The sequence below is a fragment of the Microcaecilia unicolor genome, chromosome 1 (assembly GCF_901765095.1).
Source record: "Microcaecilia unicolor chromosome 1, aMicUni1.1, whole genome shotgun sequence".
In the NCBI taxonomy this organism is placed as follows: domain Eukaryota; kingdom Metazoa; phylum Chordata; class Amphibia; order Gymnophiona; family Siphonopidae; genus Microcaecilia; species Microcaecilia unicolor.
The window spans coordinates 132,952,037-132,974,258 of NC_044031.1; the positions used below are offsets into that span (position 1 = coordinate 132,952,037).

At 39.9% G+C, this 22,222-nt stretch overlaps 1 protein-coding gene across 7 annotated transcripts in view; it reads left to right on the forward strand.

Moving 5' to 3' along the window:
- VPS50 (VPS50 subunit of EARP/GARPII complex) overlaps positions 1 to 22,222 on the forward strand; it is a 463,388-nt gene that overhangs the window by 324,808 nt on the left and 116,358 nt on the right. For all 7 annotated transcript variants that reach the window (XM_030200504.1, XM_030200521.1, XM_030200476.1 and 4 more), the window contains one exon: positions 7,797 to 7,918. In XM_030200504.1, coding sequence (XP_030056364.1) covers positions 7,797 to 7,918 — 122 coding nt within the window. The remainder of the gene's footprint in view (positions 1 to 7,796; positions 7,919 to 22,222) is intronic.

The following is a 22,222-nucleotide window of genomic DNA, read 5'->3' on the forward strand; positions in this document are numbered from 1 at the left end:
TTTTGCATATATTGGAAAACAAAAATAGGATCTAATTCACCTTAAATAATCAATTGAAAAATCAAAACCCCTTACTGTGAACTGTATGATACTTGCAATAATTGTATTTATAAAGGAGGAAAAGACCTCAACAAATTGTAGCGCAATCTCAATAGATGTTGTGAGCTAGTTTTTTCACTCACAATGGCCAACAGTTAAAACAGTCATCACAGCTCAAAAACCCCCTTAAAAAATGGTGTCCCAAAAAAAATTATCACAATAAATGTGCAACTAAATCAAATACTTCATAACACACGAGGATAACACTTTTCTTATGTCTTCAATCTTGTGTTGTCAAACATAAAAACAGCTGTTGAAAGACATCCCTGCTTTCTCTCTACACACGACTTGGATGAAAAAGATTTATCTACACAACAGCTGTTTTTGATGAATGTTATCCTAGTGTGTTATGAAGAATTTGATTGAGTTGCACATTCATTGTGATAAGTTTTTTGAGACACTATTTTTTAAGGACGTTTTTGACCTGTGATGACTGTTTTAACTGTTGGCTGTAGTGAGTCAAAAAACTAGCTCACATCATCTATAGAGATTATGCCACAGTTTGTTGCGGTCTTGTCCTCCTTTATAATAGAATTTTTGCAAATATCATACAATTCACTGTAAGGAATTTTGATTTTTCTTGCATATAGACACATCTATCAGGGTGTGACTAGTTGACTTTGCCTTCATCTGGTTTTTGCTGGGAGTGTGCACGCAGACAGTATAGACGTGGGGGTGGGGTTTTGATTATTATGCGAAAGTTTTGGATTTGAAGTTGTACTGTGCAAAAGTGACAGATTTTGGTGAAATGTTTGTATTGACTGGAGAAAATTTGAGTTTCTGTTTGGTGTATAGTCTACCAGGGTTGCTGAGGGGTGATTGTTCTCCTTTTTTTTTTTTTTAATGTAGTTTGCCTATTAATTTGGATAAGCTTTGTATTTTAGGATACTTTAATGTACTAGTTCAGATGGAAGAGGGTGTGCTATATGTTTCTGAACTTGTGTTGTTTCGGATGTTGAAGGCTTTGCCTTTTTGTCAGATTATTAATGTCTCTACAAATTTGACAGGAAATACTTTGGATTTTTTTTTCTCCTTCTTTAGTGCAGGAACTTTGTCAGTTTCCAATGATTAATCAGGTTGGGTGGTCAGATCATGTTGTAATTTTTTTTTCCCCCTGTGTATCTCTGGCAATTTGGTTAGGGCAAAGGCTGTTTCGAGGAAAGACTTGATGAGACCAAATTTTGAGGTTAATGACTTGAAGAAGGCGTGGACACCGTTGTCTTTTGACTAGCAGAGTTTGTTGGATGATTTGTTAGGAGAGTAGTATGTATCTCTTTATCAGGCTTTGGATACTGTATGTAGCACCTTTGAAGGAAGTGTGTTTCAGGGATGTCTATAAGCCGGGTCCCTAGAAAACTCAGGCAGTTTTTTACTTAAGGAGGGAATTACATCATAGTGAGAGGTTTTGGCAGAAATCTAGAGATATTGAAGATTTTGAAAAGTTTAGGTAGACAGAATATTTGTGGTTTTGTGAGGAGGAGAACAAATTTTATAGAACTAAGATTCAAACAGCTATGAATATGCCAAAAGACTTTTTCCTTCTGGTAAGACAGTTGGTACAAGGTCATGTATGTGATGATTTTGTAGGGGGTCCAGATGCAGATGCTTTTGCGAGTTTTCTGGTTCAGAAATTGGAAATGTTGGATAGTTTGATAGTAGGTAGTGTTCCTCTGGCTTTGAGTGATGATGTGGGGTCTAGTGATGTTTGGACAGAATTTAGATTAGTCAGTGAAAATGAGGTAGAAGGTGTTGCTTCATCATCAACTCTGACAAGATCTTTGGTGGATCCTTGCGCTAACATAGTGGTTAGGAGTTTTTCTTCTATTGTATCTTCTGTGATGTCTTTGATTGTGAATAAATCATTGACTCTGGGTAAGGTATCTGAAAAATGTAAATTGTCCACAGTGAAGCCATTATTAAAAGGTGATTCTTTGGATGCATCAGTATTGGGTAACTAAGCGTCTGTGGTTCCGGTTGTTTGAAGGTGATTGAGAAATTAGTTTTGAAACAATTGGTAGAATTTGTGGATAGTGTGGAGTGTTTGGATAAGCACCAATATGGTTTTAGGGCTGGTCATAGTGTGGAAATTTTGTTGTTGTTGTCATCTTTGGAGGTGATGAGGAAGGGAAATGATGAAGGTTTGACTGGATGTGTCAGCTGCTTTTGATACGTTGGATGTCGATTTACTGTTGTTTTGGTTGAAGGAGATTAGAGTAAGTGGTGTTGTGTGAAATTGGTTCTCTTCTTATTTAAAGGAGAGATCTTTTCAGGTGTTTAGTAAAAGACAGACATCTCAAGTAGTGACAATGTCTAGAGGATTCCACAAGATTCAGCTCCCTCTGCTTTGTTATTTAATATCTATATGACGTCCTTGGGTAAGGTTTTCAATGATTTACAGGTTGAATACAGGATATATGCTGATGATCTCCCCCCCCCCAACCCAGGGTAGGGAAGTTTGACTGGGTTGCAAAACAAGTTGAACCAGTGTATGATGGCAGTTCAGGATTAGATACATTCCAATAGATTTGTTTTGAATTTGAAAAGATCAGAATAGATGTTTTTTTGGGCGCGTTGAGATTTTGCTGCGATGGTCTGTGTATGTGGATAAATCTAATTTGGAAGTGAAAGACAAGATGAGAGTACTTGGTGTGATTTTGGATTCCCAGTTATCTATGCAAGATCAGATATTGTCAGTAGTTCAATCTTCGTTTTTTAATCTCCACCTGTTGAACAGGTTGAAACCTATGTTACCAAAATCTGATTTTAGGTCTGTTGTGCAGAGTATGGTGCTTTCTCAAATTGATTTCTGCAATGCTATGTATATGGGTATTGCAAAATCCAGGATTTAGGCATTGCAGATGATTCAGAATGCTGCAGCACAATGGTTATGTGGTCTGACTCATTTTTAACATGTCATCTATACACCATTCAATTTAGGGTGCTCTACAAGGTTGCTTGTTTGATTCATCAGGCATTATATGCTGACTCTGTTCCCTGGTATCCTAAAGAGGCAATTGTGGTGTATCGGCCTGTAAGGGCCTTGAGGTGAGAGCATACAATGTTGTTGACAACTCGGTATTCGCATTCTGTGAAACATGCTGGTACCTGGAATACAGTTTTTTCACTTGCTGGTCTGCAGACCTGAAATGCTTTACCTGGGCTTTTAAGACTATGTGACAGCATGGCATCTTTTCGTTAACCCATTAGTTCCCAATGTTCCCATAATAAATTCCCATATGGGAACGTTGGGCACTAATGGATTAATTGAAGAGTAATTTTTTGTGCAGGCATGGGGTTAACATGTTAATTTTGTATATTGTAAATTGAGATTCTTTTTTGCGAGTTTTATTCTGTATGTTGTATTCCACATAGTTGTAGGCGGAATACAAATTTTTAAATAAATATATAACCTACCACTGATCATTTTGGGGGGAATTCTATAAATGGTTCAGGAAAAAAGTGCATATCGATATTCTATAAACCACACCTAAAGTTAGGCACGGTTTATAGAATAGCACTTAAACCCAGGGATCATGTCTACAACAAAAATGTGGTGCAAATGCCCACACCTATATTTAGATGCAAAGCCCCCTTATTTTATAATTACGTGCGTAACTAAAAGTGATGACCGCGATCTGCCCATGGCCCTTCCACTTCTGTGCTCCTTTTTTCAACTCGCATGCAAAATTTAGGCATGCATCCTGTGCCTAAATTTATGCATGTAAATGTTATTTGAATCTAATTAGTACCAGTAACTTCTGGTTGAAAAGCCAGTTATTGGTGCTAATTAGATCATTCAATTAAAATGTGCGTGCAAATTGGGCGTGCATCTCATTTTGCACATGCATTTTTTAGTACTTTTTATAAAATTAGGGGGTTAGTGGCAGGTTTCTATGTGGATTGCAAATAACTGTCCCTGTGACCCCCATATGGTTATTGTTTCTGTTGCTTGACTGAGCTTCAGTCTGTTTACATATCATGATTACTTTATTGTTGTCTCTCCCTTAACTACGGTTTCATCTGTGTGCATCTTTCTATCTATCTGTTTCCCTTTTACTGTGCTTAGCTACAAGTGTTATATTGTTATCATAGTGAAGGGTATATAGATTGTCTGGTGAGACGAGTGGACTTGAGTGTACATTAGACTTGCTAGATGACTAATAACCTTCAGTTCTTTTATTTAAATGTGAATGGGATAAATCACCCCATTAAAAAGAAGATCCTAATGTTTTTATGTAAAATGAAGGTAGCTAAGAGAATACATTTTATCTCTAGCAGTACTTTAAGAGAACAGAGTGGTGATACTGATAAACAAAAATGCAGCTATACTAATCACAGTAGTCAAAAAGTGAAGGTAAATGGGTATTAGCCATGATAACTGTGGCTAATGCTGAGCTGGCTGTACTAAATATATGCCCCTTTGAACGATTCTGCTGAACTCTTTCAGGATCCCATTAAGGTGCAGTGTTGTGCCAATTACCCACCAAGAGTAATTTATTACAGTTTCTTTTACTTCTCAGGTTAAAATAATTAATTATGGTAATTAAATTACCCATCTAGGAATGTAGTTAATTACTGGTTAGTTACCAGTTTACAGTAACTAATTCCTTTACTTTTGAACATGACATGAATGCAGCAGTTTTAGTCAATCATATAAACATAGTTTAGTCATAAGCACATGACTCTTCCAAAGGCAATACAATTGATGCTAAGGTTCAGGTGCTGGGCACTGAAAATCAGACACACACACACACACGCGCGCGCACCAACCCAAAGTAAAATCTTGGCTTACGTGTAGCAAAAACTAAAACAATGACATTACATTTTTGTTGATCAGATCACCAATAGTTTGTGGGTATCTTAAATTTGTAGAAAGGATTTTCAGCCAATGAGGTGATTGCCCTTGAAAGTCTGGTGTTTGAGAAGTGAACTCCACACAGGAGTTCACTTCTGATGCTTTTTCCTTCCACAACTTTAATGGTTTGTTAAAGATACCCACAATAATTGTTCCAAAACAATTTAATGTAATTGTTTTTGATACAAGCAGGGCATGATTTTACTTTGGGAAAATGAAAAACATGTCATTTCTTTTCAGATTAATAGCCCTAATGCAGGATTCTTTTAGATTTCAGCTCTATGCAGTTAACTGCCCTGCCAACAACAATGCCTATTTATGGCATAGTGCCAAGATTTTTTTTTTAAAGGCAGTTCTAAGGAATTTTAATATTAGACCATTATTATACATTTTATAAACTGAAAAAAATATACTATGATGTATAATATTGAGACTGCTAAACTAGTTTCCATTTAAACATACATTTTTGAGATGTGACAAATTTATGATCACAAACTTTTACTAAGATTTGTGTCCTTAGTTTTTCTCTTTTTACTCCACTGCAATTTTCTACTTTCCTACTACTACTACTTACTGAAGTAGTTTGTGTTTCTTTTTTTTTTTTTTCTTCTCAGACTCTTTTCTTTCTTTTACTGTCTTCTTGGCCACCCTTTTCTACCAACTCTCTTCTCATCCCTTCAAAATCGCTAAAAGAGAGAAGCAGGGTCCAGCCAGAGCAGCAACCATCATAAAATGAATTGGGCTAACTTTGCCCGCTGCCATTTCCCCCATTCCCCACTACACGTTTCGTCCCTCCAGTTGTTCTTTCTTACTTCTGCTTCTGTTCTCCACAGTTGAAGCAGCAAGGCCCTGTGGCAGCGCTCCACTCAGGCTGTCTATGGCCACCCGTGGTGCCGTTCCTCTACCAGATCCCGCCCTCCTGATTCAACTTCCTGTTTTTGGCGGGCGGGATCTGGAAGAGGAAAGGCACTGTAGGTCCGGCTGTAGATAGCCTGAGTGGAGTGCTGCTACTGTTGGCAATCTAAGGCAGGTTCGGAGGACGGGGCTCACAGGGGGGTAAAATATGACTGGGAAGGGGGGACTAGGGCAAAGTGGAGGAAATGATGCCGGATTCAAGGGTATGGTGGCAGTAATGCAAATTGTAATCCTCATTGCAGGATTTCTGTTACCACTGTAACGCATCAGGTTTTTTCTGGGGGTGACTTTGTGAAGCCCTTCGTTTCCTTTTGTCACCCCTACCTTCTAGTTTAAATGTCTAGAAACATACTGCTTGAATTTCTCCCTAAGGATCCTTCTTCCCGTCACTGAAAGGTAGAGCCCATCATTACAGTATAGCCCATGATTTTGCCATATACTGCCCCATCCTCCTATATATCTGAAACCTTCTTCCTTACACCAAACTTTGAGCCACCTATTGAATTCCTCTGTTTTACTTACACTCTCTTCTCCCTTCCCACATGTAGGAATAACTTCAGAAAAAGCTGCAGTGCGAACCAAAGACGTCAGTCCCTCTCCAAGCTTCTGGAATGCTCTCTGTGTTCTAAACTTGTTATTGTTGGCCAGGTTATTTGTCCTCAGGTGGATTACAACATCAGTATTAGAATCCTTACTCTCCTGTTGGATCAAGTTCAGTATTTGGTCAGTACTTCTGGTAGCTGAGGATCCTGGAAGACACGTCACTAGATTGGGTCCTTTGAACTGTATTCCTAAGTTAATGCTCTGATAATGGAGTCTCCTAGCAGTAAGAAGTACATAAGTATTGTCACACTGGGACAGACCAAAGGTCCATCAAGCCCAGTGTCCTGTTTCCAACAGTGACCAATCCAGGTCACCAATACCTGGCAAGATCCCAGAAAGCTCAATACATTTTATGATGCTTATCCCAGAAATAAGCAGTGGATTTTCCCATGCCAATTTAATAATGGTCTACGGACTTTTCCTTTAGGAAGCTGTCCAGACCCTTTTTAAACCCCGCTAAGCTTAATGGCCTTTACCACATTCTCTGGCAACGAATTCCAGAGTTTTGTTACATGTTGAGTGAAGAAAAAGTTTCTCCTATTCGTATAGCTTCATCGCATGCCACCTAGTCCTAGTATTTTTGGAAAGAGTAAACAAACTATTCACGTCCACTCCACTCATTATTTTATAGACCTCTATCATATCTCCCCTCAGCCATCTCTTCTCCAAGCTAAAGAGCCCTAGACACTTCAGCTTTTCCTCTTAGGAAAGTCGTCCCATTCCCTTTATCATCTTTGTCGCCCTTTTCTGTACCTTTTCTAATTCCACTATTATCTTTTTTGAGATGGCAGCGACCAGAATTGAACACAATATTCGAGGTTCGGTCGCACCATGGACCAATACAAAGGAATTATAACGTCCTCACTTTTGTTTTCCATTCCTTTCCTAATAATTACCTAGCATTCTATTTCCTTTCTTAGCTGCCGCAGCACACTTGCTTCAAGTTCCCTTTGCTTTGCCTCTGAAAGTTCCTTTTTGTCTCTTTGTTTGGTATGTACCTTGTTCATGAATGTATCTTGCTCCATTCTTTTGACATGATCACCTCTCATCACTTATTCACCATTTTTCTTTTCATTATTTGAATATACCCTGTACTGTCTACTCCAATCTATTCCTTTTGTCTTGATGCCCTGTTTGAATCCTGGCTTTTCTATAGATGAAGATATGTGACATGTTCAAAAGCCTTACAAAACATGACAGTATTTGCTGTAATGTTCTGTCATATATTTCAAATACATATAATTTTGTACTCATAAGCAAGTCTACAGTAAAATTCCAGTGATTGTTTACATTGACTAATGAACTTTCTTTATCTTTCTTAAAGGAAAATACATGCAGATGATGACCATTCTGAAACCAATTGCATTTGATGTAATTCACTGCATGTCCCAGCTCTTTGATTACTATTTGTATGCTGTTTATACATTTTTTGGCCGGAATGATACGGTAAGTTAATTTATTGTATACATATATGTACTCGCACAAAGGGAACAATAATTAAACTACCAAGGAAGGTTTCAGGACCCCGAATACTCAGTAGCCTAGGATCCAGTGGCAATTTTGTAAGTGAGCGCCTCCTTTTACACACTCCAGTGCTGCGTGGTGAGAGCCCTATTCTGTAAGAGTCTCTGGGCACCCAGTTTATGTTATAGATTACTAGCCTAGCCCTGCATTGGTGCGCTTTACATTTAGGAGTCTGCAATTACACCTGCCATAGACCTGGCTTAAGTGCAGATGCCTAAGTGCAGCAAGAGTGTGCATAACTTACCACCCATATGTTCCCCCCCCCCCCCCCCCCCCCAAAGCACTTGCACACCCTTACAGAATAGCGCCAAAAGTACTAATTTTCTCTGCATTTAAACTGGCAAAGGGGCGTGTACCCATGAGTACCTAGTTTTAGAATTGCCTTTTTTTGCATCTCATATCTAAGATCCTCTGCTGCACAGTCTTGTTGGATAAAGAGGCAGGAGGGCTAGCAAATTATGTGAGGTTCTGACAGATCATATCTATATCTTGTTATGGAAATAATATATTTAGAAATGATCTGGAAAAGGAAGCAATGAGAGAGGCATTTTAGTTTTCACATGACCCAAAATTATTCAAATTTTTAAAATCTTGAGCACTTGTGAGGAGTTGCAGGAGAATCTGTTTATGTGTATTTAGCTCATGCCTTTTTCAATAGTAGCTCAAGGTGTCTTTATGTGTAGGAACACTAGGAATTTCCCTTTCCCCAGAGGGCTTACAATCTAGTGAGACTGGAAAATTAGGCATCTAAATGGCAGATGAAATTCAGTGTGGACTAGTGCAAAGTGATACTTGTGGAGAAAAATAATCCTAACTTTAGGTAAACAATGCTGGTATTTGTATTAGAAGTCATCACCCAGGAGAAAGAAATCACTGTGGAAAATACATTGCTTTTTTGACTACTGCCACACATTGAGCTGAGATCTCTAAATAGAATGTTAAGAATTTGTCACGGCCTCGGGGGTCTTTGCAATCTGTCACAGAGTTCAGGGATAGTGAGCGCTTGGACCGCAGCCAGAGCTGAGGCAGACAAGTCACCTGGGCTGCACAAGGCAGAAGTCAGATCAAGACAGGTCTAGCAAGGCAAGACTGGACTAGACAAGACAGGACTAGAATAAACCAGGAGAGTAGACAAGGCAGGACAGAGGTAACAAGGCACAGTAGACAAGACAAGGACCGGATCCAGACGAGGCAAGGAAAGCAAGGCAAAGGGCCAGAACTGGAGCACAGGCAGGACAAGGCAAGACTCGGAACTGGATTAAAACTGGGACTGAGACCCAGGCAATACAAGGCAAGGCAGAACAAGGCAAGACACGGAACTAGATTAAAACTGGGTCCAGCAAAGGGCAAGACAAGGACAAATCAAGGTCTGGATCTGGACAGGAGAAGACGAGATGAGGCAAGGCTAGACACAACTGGACAAGACAGACAGGCAAGACAGAAGATGGATCCAGACAAGGCAAGAAAGCAAGTCAAAGGACTAGAACTGAACCCATACAGGAACACAGCAAGACACAGAAAGAAGGCTAGAACTGGGTTCAGACACAGCAGAGCAAGGCAGGTAAAGAACTGGATCCAGACAAAGTCTCGGCAAACAGAACAGGAGCTAGGCAACAGGAACAGACTTGGCTTGGCAGGCACAGGAACCGACTTGGATTGGCAGGCACAGGAACAGACTTGGCTTGGCGGGAACAGGATTCAGGAACAGACTTGGCTTGGCAACAGAACAGGATTCAGGGACAGACTTGACTTAGCAGGGACAGCAACAAAGCTTGGTTTTAGCGAAAGCAGAAACAGGGTTTTGGCAATAACAGAAAGCAGGAGTCAAGAGCAAGGCTAGGGCTAGACTAAAAGCAGGAGCCAGAGGTAGAGTCAAACTGTAACAGACACCAAGAGCAAGGTGTGGCTATAGAGCCAGGCTTTCGGGAACAAGGTTCAGAAGCAAGACACACAGAAACAAGGCTTTCAGGAACAAAACTCATAGATACACAGTAAGCAGGAACAAGATTACACAGGAGTAAAGCTTCAGGAACAAGGTTTACAAAAGCAAGTCTTTTCAGGTACAAGACTCAGAAACGCAAGAACAAGCATTCAGGAGCAAGACTCACAAGAACAAAGCCAGGTTAGAAACAAGGCGTACAAATAAAGCCAAACAGGACATGCAACCAAACAGGGAACACAAAGACAAGGTTAAAATCCTGTTGCAAAGGCAAGACATGAGCACTCCACGGTGCTTTATGAAGGACTTTGCTAATGACATCACAACTTGGAATGGGCTTGATTAGATAGCAGGAACATCAAAGCGAGGCTTGGATAGTAGGAACACCAGACAGCAGATGCATCAATGCAGGGGCAAGGCAGTCCGGAGGAGCCACAGAGCCAGCTCACTGGAAAAAAGGTGAGTCTGGATGCAGGGCACAGCCACAACCGTGACAGAATTATTTGCAAAGGCAAGGAGAGTAAACAAAGAATATCATCATACTTCTGTTTCCATCCATGGAACAACTGCACCTTTGAGTGTTGTGTGAAGTTCTGGTTCCTGCATCTCAAAAGAAATATAGAAACATATTTTCAAAGCACTTAGACTTACAAAGCTATGTGGAGGGGCATTTTCGATATGATTTCTAAATCTGACTTTGGATGTTTGATGAAAACGTCCAAAATTAAAGTAGTGAAAAGGACCATTTTCAAACCAGAAAAACATCTATCTTTTTTCTTTGAAAGTGACCATTCCCTAGAAGTTGTGCTTAGTATGTCTTAACGTTTTGGATTATTTGCCCCAAAAAAAGGTCCAAGTGAAAAACAAAATCAAGCCATTGGGATGTAGGAGGAGCCAGCTTTCCTAGTAGACTGGCCACACAGTCGCCTTCCCATCAGAGCAGTGGGGCACCCTGGGGGGCACTGCAGTGGACTTCACATAAAAGGTCCTAGGTACACATCTCACCATTACCCCCTTATATTGTGTTGTGAGCCCTTCAAAACCCACAAAAAACCTACTGTACACAACTATACACGACTGCAATAGCCCTTATGGCTGTAGAAGTCACCTATATGTGGGTACAGTAGGTTTTGGAGAGTTTGGGGTGGGGGGGGGGGGCTGACACTTTGTATTACAAGTGCAATAGTTAGAGTGGATTAGGGACCTGAGCCACCTTCTCTACAGTGCACTGAACCGACTACTAGGCTATTCCAGGAACCTGCTAGCTGCTCTAATAGGACTGGCCATAACTTTTAACATCTGCAGCTGATGGACTTCATAGAAAAACGTCTAAAAATTGGTTTTGAAAATACCAATTTGGGGTTTTTGTGAGAAAATCATCCAAATGCTGGCTTATGCCACTTTTTGGACATTTTTCTCTTTTGAAAATAAGCCCCATATTAATGGAATTTTATAAGTATAAGTGCTTTGAAAATGAGCCCCATAGTGGTACTGGAAAAGATACAGGAATGGGTGACCAAAATAATAAAAGCGATGGAACAGAACTTCTATGAAGAAAGAGTAAACAGGTTAGGATTCTTCAGATTGGAGAAGAGGCAGCTAATAGGAGATATGATAGAGGTCTGTAAGATAATGAAGGGGTGAAATAGGTATATATGGGGACAGTTGTATACCCATGAAACTAGTAGATAGTACATTTAAAACAAATCAGAGAAAGTATTTCTTTTCATTCACTGTAAAATTAAGTTGTGAAAATTGTTATTGGAAGATGTGGTCAAGGGTTTAAAAGTCCATAGACCATTATTACACATGTAGTTCTGGGAAAGCCATACCTTATCTCTGGATGTAAGCAATAAGGAATGGATGTACTCTTTGGGATTCTTGCTGGTTACTCATGACTTTGATTGGCCACTAGGGATGTGCATTTGTTTGCCTGATTAAAAAAATTAGTGCACATAAAACCAATTCTCATGTTAAAATTTTTTATCAACATTTGAAACCAAGACAGTGTCAAAAATTGGGAAAATGTGCAGTAACCCAGAAATGAACTAACATTTTTTTTTTTTCAGCATACATCCCTACTGGCCATAGAGGGAGGATTCTGGGCTTGATGGACGTTTGGTCTTACCCAGTCTGGCACATCTTGTGTTTTTTTTTGTTCTTATGGAAATGTAAATAAATGTTAATATTTTACATTCTCCTACATCTTTCTGCAAACTTTAGTGTCTCAGGAACTGTATTGTATTGTAGAGAGAATGATTTTTAGAAACTTTAATTATACCCTCAAATTGCCATTAGAGAGAGAGATTTTGCCATCAGCCCTGAAGGGTCAAATGCTTAAACCTTTTCCATGATATTGATTCATTTTGGTATATTTTCTCTTTTGCTGTTACGTATTTTGCATAGTACATTAGGGTATGGGACTGGTCAGTCATTTGCACTGTAGCTGGTTTAGTATACTGTAATAGAAATGTTTATGCTGATTGTTACAGGTACTGAAAACCTTGACAGTAATTCACTTTCTCTTCTCGGCAAACACAATAACAATTCTTGACATCCTCTTTAGAAAGAGAAACATTTATCAGGATAAATATGTTAAATACATTAATTATTATACAAAATAAATATAGTAACCAAATCAAACTGCATATTATGGGCAGACTCTAGGACACACAGCAGCAACTTCAAAACATCCTTTAACATATACTGTCCATGACTGGGGAAATTTTGTCTCTTGTACTGTAAAATTGGACATAGAAACCAACCCACTCACTGATCGGCCACCATGAAGTGGGTCTCCAAAGTCATTGCTTCAACTATTTTTCCCGTTGCATTCATTTTCTTGCTTGTGGAGTACAACCGTAGAGTCAGAGAAACCCCACATTATCTGTTGTAGATCAATATTGGTCAAATCTCCTTGCGATTGTTCCTTCAATGGAAGATTCTAAAGGCCAAAACATAGCCAAACCTTTGGTCATAACCACATTTACAGTGAACAACTTGCTGACATAGAAGGGACAAACTGCATCTGCAAAGTCCACCTGCCACCCCCACTTAACATAAAATTTTCAGCTGTGTTTCCCTATTATTTAACTGGAAGTCCATCTTACATCTCAGGGCCAGTACATAACAAAGTTACAAAAGGGAAAATGTTTAATCTAGTGAGTTTGCCAAGTGTGGTGTGTAATTCAGATGTTGCCTTCAGTACAGAGTGAAGTACTGCATTTGCTATCAGGTGCAGTGCATTTCTATTCCCCTTTCAAATTATTTAAGTAGAACCAGTGAAATGAGCATGTGAAGACTGCCTACATGGAATGGCTAGCAGAGACTAGTATAATACGGCTTCCGGCAGGAAAGGCAATCCTCAAAGTACAGTTTGTATAACAGTCGTTTTTCAGACATATAACCAGATATGTCTGTTTTATCAGAACATTAACAGTCAATAGTGCTAAGTGATATTACTTTGTCTAGCAGGTGACTAGTATACAGGTGCTGTGTTCACTTTTGCTGGTGTGCTTGCTCTTGCTGTTCACCTTCATGCTTCAGCTGTGGACAAACAGGACCTACCAAACAGTTGAGTGGTGTTTGCTGATGGTGAGGAGTCAATCAGCCACATCTCTGAAGGAAGCAACAAAGTTGAAGTTCTGGTAGTGCCATATTGACTATGCTATTAAAAAAAAGAAGAAGAAGAAAACCATCCTCACAGTCTTGGATTCCAAAGAGAATCCTTGGGTCATGGGATGAGATTGGTGGGAAGCTCAACCCAAAGAAGATAATATGATGGGGGCAGGGGCAGCCAATTAATCTAAATAGTTACCTGTGCACAAGCTTGCCTCTGGTTCTCTTCTTTTTGGAATTTGAAGGTCTCTAATCCTGGTATGCTGGGAGAAAGGATAGTAGTTGATAGGGTGGGATGGGAGAAAGGATAGTAGTTGATAGAATTGGGTTCAGGTGGACCACAAAGTGCTGAATGTCTGAGCACTGGTGGCAAGGAGAATGAGCAAAAGGAGTTAGAGTCTGTATGCATGACACTCACATTATCAGCGTCAAGAATCTGGTCATGCAACATTGATGTCACTGCCCATAGTTACAGATTTTTGCTGTGATTATTTCTGCATGAAAGGAAATTACACTTTTGGAGAGCTTATTCCACAAGGTAGGAGTCATGCCAGAGAAAGCTCTTGGGCATGTAAATAAACTAAGCATCAGTCCTGGTAGATCTCATTGTACAAATAGGAAAGTATTGCACAACCTGCTGGACTAAATACAAGGGAGCCAACCCCTTCAAAGTGTTGAAAATGATGACAAGAATTTTAGCATGAATTCTTATTACCACTAATAGCTAGTGTAAGGTTATAAATAATGGGGTAGATTGATCCCAGCATTTATGCTGAGTTATGATTTTCACTGTTTTTTGCACCAGTTGAAATCTGGCAATCAACCTTTTAGGAAGGTCAAGATACATGACATTGAATAGTCTAATTGTAATAAGACAACTATTTAGATTACTGCAACTTGCTTCTCATGGGTCTCCCACAAAACCATCTGTCCTCTTCAAATTCTGCTGCACAACTTATTTTCTGCCATTGTTTCTACACTCACATAACCCCTCTCTTCAAGTCACTTCATTGGCTGCATTTCCATTCAAACTCCTTTTACTGAAGTGCATTCATTCTGCAGCTCCTCAGTATCTCTCCTCTTTTCTCTCCATTCAACTGGTAAGTCACTCTTGTTTGTATCCTCCTCCACCACCAACTCCAGACTCTATTCCTTTTATCTTGCTGTGACATATGCTTGGAATAGATTTCCTGAGTCGGTACGTCATCATCTATCTCTGGCCCTATTGAAATCGAGGCTGAAAGCCCACCTTTTTGAGGCTGCTTTTAACTCTTAACACCTCATTCACGTGTTCAGAACCTATGTTTGTTTTAATCATTCCCATAATATATAACTCCATAATCCCTTAGTTGTCCTGTTTGTCTTGAATAGATTGTGAGCTCTGACAGCAGAGACTGCTCTTATGTGTTTTGTGTACAGCCCTGCGTTCATCTAATAGTGCTATAGAAATGATAAGTAGTAGCAGTAGTAGTAACTGCCTACATAATGGATCTCAAGTCAGATAGTGAAAAAATATGATAGTATTTGTTTCCGTCCAAAGCATATAGAAGGATTTATTGACTTAAAACCACTTGGTGATCCATTTTATGAAAAGAATCAATAATCACACCAAGACAATGGACTTCAGAAACAGATATAAGTCTAACATTGCCCACTAAGAAGGAGAATCCATGCATAGAAATCTGAATTTCCCATAATAACTCTCTTATCGAGATCATTTTTACATTTGTTAATACCCATCCAGTTACATAGAGGCAGCATCTCAGAGCATCACATGAATAATCTATTGAAACCTAAAAGGGACAGACAAATATAATCAGCATAGCTAAAATGCTGATTAATCTGTTTCCTTAATAAGGGACCCCAGCAGTTGAAGAGGACACTGAGAAGGAACGGAGATGAAGGAGATCCCTAAGGGATACCACAAACTAATTGTTGGGTTTGAAATGTCTGGGCATACTGTTCCATCCTTGCTGAGAGTTCATGAGAAAAGAGACAAACCATTGAAATACCACTCCTTTAATCCCAAATCATTGTAGTCTGTTCAGAAGTAAAGAAAGATCTATAAGGTCAAAGGCTGAGGATAAGTCTAGAAAGATTATAACCACCTCTAGCTTTGTCCAGATTTACAGTAGTCTGTCTACAATGGAAAGAGAACAGCCTCTGTACTCAAAGCAGGTCTGAAACCCAACTGTGAGAGAGCCAGCAATTTGTAATTATCTTGTAACTCCTGAAGTTGGCAAGCCAGCATTGCCTCAATCAGTTTTCCTGAAAGTGGCAAGTTAGAAATTGGCCTGTAAGTCAAACATAGCATGCTGTCTAACTGATCATTTTCAGGGAGTTCAGAAACAGCTCCGATATAAAGGCTACAATTCGCAAAAGATTTACTAACCAGTCAGCTGGGAAACTATTCACTTGTAAAACAACCTGTGACACTATTGAAAAATGGCTAATCCACTATGTTTTTTTTTTATAAAGGAGAGAATCCCTCAGAAACCTAACAGATATAAAGTCCTAGGTTTACAACGGGTGTTGCTCAATGCATAAGACCCATTGGTAAGTTTCTCTCATGAGGATTCAAGTGTTCTCCTTGTTTTTTGTTTTTTTTTATTTTTACAGAGTGCTCAATTTTACACTTCAAGTGTTCTTTTAAACCTTTTTAAAAAAGCTTGAATCTGGATAGGCTTGTAGGAAAGCGCCAATACATATGAAAAGCAACACTTAACTTAGGTCCAACTTAGTTAAACTATTCACATCCCTGAATCTGTGTCACCTGCAGGGGCACTCGTCAGTGCTTCACTTTGAAATATACGAATCCAGGTATCTGCAGACTCCACAGTGTTCTTCCCTTCTGTCTCTCAAATATTTTTTAAAAAAACAACATATGACTCTTCAGGCCTCTTAATATTGTTAACCTGTTCTTAGGAAGATAGTTCATTTCTGCAGTATGCATTCCCAGTATACAAATACCTTTCCAAAAATGGAGTTTCCACAGGTATACTCTTTTCCCCTTCCATTCTTTGTGGGGATTTTTGCTGTACTTTAGCTGTTTCGTGGTTCGTATAAGACAAACAAAAAAGCTGAAACAAAAAATGCTGTTCCATTTGTGTATACAACAGCCTTTCTTCCCAGAACACTGGCTTAGGTTCATAAGTCTCTGTCTACGAAGTTCATAGGAGCTTTAGCACTAATCTCTCCCAACTTTTATCCAATAGACTACTGTGGAACAGCTCCTACACAAGTTGGATGGGTTTGACCCTGTCTCTCCTCTCTCCAGTAAATGCTAAGAGAGGACAAGAGGTCTGACTACTACTACTACTTAACATTTCTAGAGCGCTACTAGGGTTACGTAGCGCTGTACAGTTTAACAAAGAAGGACAGTCCCTGCTCAAAGGAGCTTACAATCTAAAGGACGAAATGTCAAGTTGGGGCAGTGTAGATTTCCTGAATATAGTATGGTATGGTGGTTAGGTGCTGAAGGCGACATTGAAGAGGTGGGCTTTGAGCAAGGATTTGAAGATGGGCAGAGAGGGGGCCTAGCGAATGGGCTCAGGGAGTTTATTCCAAGCATGGGGTGAGGCAAGGCAGAAAGGGCGGAGCCTGGAGTTGGCGGTGGTGGAGAAGGGTACTGAAAGGAGGGATTTGTCTTGAGAGCGGAGGTTACGGGTAGGAGCGTAAGGGGAGATGAGGGTAGAGAGGTAGACTACTCACTGCAACATTTACTACATACTATTGCGAAACCTCCCGATTGACATCCTTTACATAGTAATAACTGAATGTTCTTGTTCCAAGAACCCCACATCTTCCTATCTCCTGTCACCTTGAAGCAGGTTCTACTTCTATAGTGTCCTCGGGATCTTTTGAGCCAGCCACTTGGATAAATTAAAGCTCTCTCCCTCTTCCTGGATTCTAATTAAAAAAAAAAATGGTTGTCCTCACAGGAAAACTCATTTGCCATACCCCCAGTGCCCCTTTCCAATCTACTTCTGATTCACTGGGCCTCTGGAATTGGTTCCCATATGTTGTGGACCTATGGGACTGTTACCTATTTTGTACTCAAATACACAATCACCTCTCTTCTATTAAGGGTACAAAATGACTGCCTTGCTCTCAGTAATAATGGAGAAAAAAGACCTCAGAATCATCGGAGCTTAAAACATAGAGCAACAGCTGATAATAGTAAAAGCACTCATTCAGTCATTGGTCAAAGAAAAAAAATCCACAAAGTCTCAACTGTTCCAACATTGCAAAAGCAGTCAAATGTACCACATAAATAGGCAGTATCTAACCCAGTCAGCAAAATGTTTCAGCCATATAATTCAGTGCAGCAATAACAAAATCAAAGTCCCCATCCCCCATCTAACACTGGAGTTAGAACTGCCTGGAGGAACCATCTCTGAAATACCTAAATCTTGTTCTACTCCCTTCTGCTGCTTACCCAGCCTCTTGGATCTGCTACAGTTTGGCATAGATAAGTTTCTCTTTTACTTTTGCTTAACTTTGATACCAAGAGTTTAAATTCTCTGGCAGCAATTTCATCAAATATCTCTTTAAAATAGGCAATTTTGTTGAGGTAGGATAGTTATTTAAGGACTACCTAAGAGTTATGGTCTTTTGGGAAAAAAATATTACTGTTCACAGTTCATAATTCCTTGTGTAAGAGATGGTTGTTCTAGCGCAAACTTAAAAGGCTAAGGATAGCTTATCCTTATTACTTTATCTATAATGCAAGGCTCAGTACTTTCAACAGTCGAACTCAAACTGATAGGATTGATAAAAGTAGGCACAAAGTTAGCTATATAGCTGTGCATTTTGTGCATAGCTAAAAACTGGCCTCCATGTATTTATACTTAAATACATTATGGGCTAGATTCAGTAAATGATGGTGGCCAAATTTGAGCACTGAGAAACATTGGCACTCAACACTATTCTATATTTACACCTGCTGAAAACAGGTGTAACTCCTGGCATGCAAGTAGGGCACATATTCCATCAATTCTGTAACAGTGCCCATGACATATCCATGCCCATACCCCCTATTCGGTTGCACATAAGAATTTAGGCGCTGTTCTTTATAGAATTGTGCATTGGCAGTTGTGAACACAACTCCAAATTAATGCCAGTTATCACCAATAATTGATCGTCAGCTGTCAGTTATTGAGTGTTAATCGCTCATTAACTAAGGAGCCCTCTTACAAAGTGGTGTGGTAAGTCCAACACGGGCTTACCGCACGCAAATGTGGAGCTACTGCTGGCCCAATGTGGGCACTGGCAGTAGTTTGAGACCTGTTTGCACCATTTCCCGTGCTAGGGAAAATCGGCCTATATTTTTTAGCACAACGCTAACCCAGTGGTAATCGGGCAGTGCTGCGTCCTACCCAGTTACTGCTGAGTAAGTGATCCCACGCTAACCTAGCGGTAATGGGGTAGTGCCACTTGCTACCTGGTTAGTGCTTACCATATGGCCTTGTCCATTTTCAGCCTTTTTTACCCACTGTGGTAAAAAGGACTTCAGCATGCAGCAAAAATGGTCCCTACCACCAGTGCAGGGCCCTTTTTACCACAGCTTGGTAAAAGGACCCCAAGTTGTGGACACAACTTGAGATTGTGCCCAAATATGGATAATCTTTATAGAATTCAGGGTGCATAGATGTTTCTCTCACTGTGTGTGTGTGTGTGTGTGTGTGTGTGTGTGTGTGCGCGCGCGCATATCACACTCTGGCTTCTATGGTTCTCAGTCTGCTGCTTCTCCCCTACAAGCCCATAGATAGATGCAGTGTAACAGTGGTAGCGTAGTGGTTACAACATTAGGTTGAGTACTAGGGAAGCCAGGTTCAATTCCCACAGATGCTTCTTGTAACTTTAAGAAAGTTACTTCAACAGTTACTGCATCAGATATAAAATTATTATAAGCATTTTTAGAACAAGGAAATGCCTAATGTACTTCAGTGTAACTTACCATGAGTTACCAATGAAAAGGTGCAAGCTAAATCCAAACACATATATCTGTGTATTTTTTAAATTCAGTCATCAACCTTTTCAACATACAAAATTGCAAATAGTCAAACATTTTTTCACAACAATGATATATATGACCAATTTTCATTACAGAACATAACCCCCTTTCCCATCCCATCCCCTCCCCCTCATTCCTTAATCATATATATAGAGTGTGTCAATATACACATCAAGGATTGCATAAATCTCAGCCATGATTACCCATCCTTCTAACCACCTCCCAAATCCCACCACTCCCAAGCAGAGAATTCTCAATCATGTCCAAGGTGATCATTTACGACACATCCAAATCATTTAAAATAACAGGGTGGATTCTCCGGGGTAAGGTTCCCATATTTTCATAAATCTCTTCTTCGCAGATCGTCCTCTAAGGACTGCTGTCATCCTCTCCATCTGAAATAGTTCAAACATCTGGTTGCGCCATTACGTTATAGTAGGTGGAACTGCATCAGTCCATTACAACAATATACAACGTTTTGCTATCAAACATGCTTTTCGCAAAAGGAGTACTGAAAACGCCACTCCCTCCATGATGCAATCCATCTGATCCACGAGAGATCTATGAGGGAGCACTGTCCAGTTACTGCCACACATTGCACTCAGATGAGTCCAGAGAGGTGCCCCAAAAATTTTGTATTTGAGGACATTCCCATACACAGTGTTTATAAGAGGCATTTTAAACATGCACCCGAAGTAGGATAACCCTTTTTTTTCTCTGTGGGGATGAATATACATACATAATAAAAACTTATAATGTAATTCCCTATATCCATCGGGGACTAAGCTTTAAACTCAGCAGGAGCTAATCCAGGGAATAGTCTCCAAAATCCCGAGATCAGCTGCTCACAACCACCTCATATGGATGGTCTCCCAGAACTTTCTTATAAATTCCCGAGTAATGGCCTACAAGTCCCTTTGCCTCCGCTGGTAAAGGCCACCATTCATCAAAAGGGTTCTCTTCAAAATCCTTCTTATTAACAGTTACCGGGTTATGTACATAATGGCACAACTGTGCATATTGGTACCAATGAGTAGAACTAATATCATATGTCTTTTTTAGCCCCTCATGAGATAACAAAAGAGGCTCATCATCTTCCAGAATATCGGACACTTTTCTTAACTCTTTAAATGCCCGCTTTTTGTAGACCTTATCAGTCATGCCAGGTTCAAAATCCATTGCCCAACACCAGAATGTATCGAGAGCCACCCTGGAAGAGAGGGGGTGATCATGTTTGATGATTACAGCAGAGAGAATCAAAATGTATTTTTTGATTAAACACTTTAGAACCTCAAGGACTTAATAGTCAAAATTGAGTGGAAACCATTTTTGTGATTTAACAACATTACAATAGGTCTGTGAGATTCTGTTTTAAAAGGCATTGTACAGCCCATGCGCTGGCGTCTAATATATAAACCAGCGTTTTTTTCAATTGAGTCACCAGTGTGTTTGTGATTGAGAGCAGTTATCCTGTGTAGTAAGTGTGATAAGAGAGTATGTTGTATGTCTATTTTTTGTTATAAGAATTTAATGAGTAATGTTTTGGTTTTTAGATGCCAGGAAGCTGGCTGAAATGTGCTGTGACCATTATTTCAGAGGGCACTTTAATCTGAGAAAGCCATGCAATTGATGAAACAGACCTTGTAGAGGATAAGATAAATGCTGTTTGGAAATTTGTCACAAAATACAGTTGATGTTTTCAACGACTATTCAGCACTTTGAGGACCACATATAAAAATAAAATGGAGGTTTTTGACCAATAACTGATATCTGACCTTTTTTTGCATTGATTAACTTTTTTGTGCTTTGATTATAATAATCAAACTTAAAGGTCACTAAGGTCTTTTCCTTCGATTACCCAAAAAATATTTATATATAAAAACAACAAATGTATGTATGAACCATCACATTTGCTATTGAATAGGTGGATCTTTTATGGTTGGTAGATATTGTACAGATCTACAATCATCTTTATACCTGATTTAGGGCCTTGTTTACTAAGGTGCCTTAGCATTTAAATGCGCATACAATTAGCATGCGCACTAACTGTATAGGCACCTATGGGGGATATTGTAGACATGCACACAGTTAACGTGCATACATGGTTAACGCGCATTAAAAGTGTTAATGCGCCTATAGTGCAGCTTAGTAAACAGGGCCATTAGTATGATTTCAGTTACAACCATATGCAAATTACTTCTTTTTAAATATTATAATAAATAAGTCCAGTCTCTAAATACTTCAGTCGGTATGCATTATCTATATATATAAACGGCACCTCCAACGTTCCATTGAAGCCTCAAACCGGATCTTGAGGTGCCCGAGATATCTGGTTTGGCCTGTTGCCTGTAGCTCCGCCCTCCGCCTCTCGCGATTACGTCGACGGCGTGTCCTCTCCCGCCATTGGTTGAGCTGTGCGTTAGGCAGTTCATCAATGGGCGAACCTCCCCTAGAACGCGCGGCAAAATACCGTCATTGGACGAGCTTTCTGGATGGGTGACGATGTGGAGAGGATTACTTTTACACTCCACAAGAGAAACGCTCTACTGACAGCTCGAGCGATTCAACCCCGCCTCTCACGAAGACGTCGCCGGCGGGGCCAGGAAGGCAGAAGCCACAAGTCGCATGGACAGGTGTCGACGGAAGGGCAGGA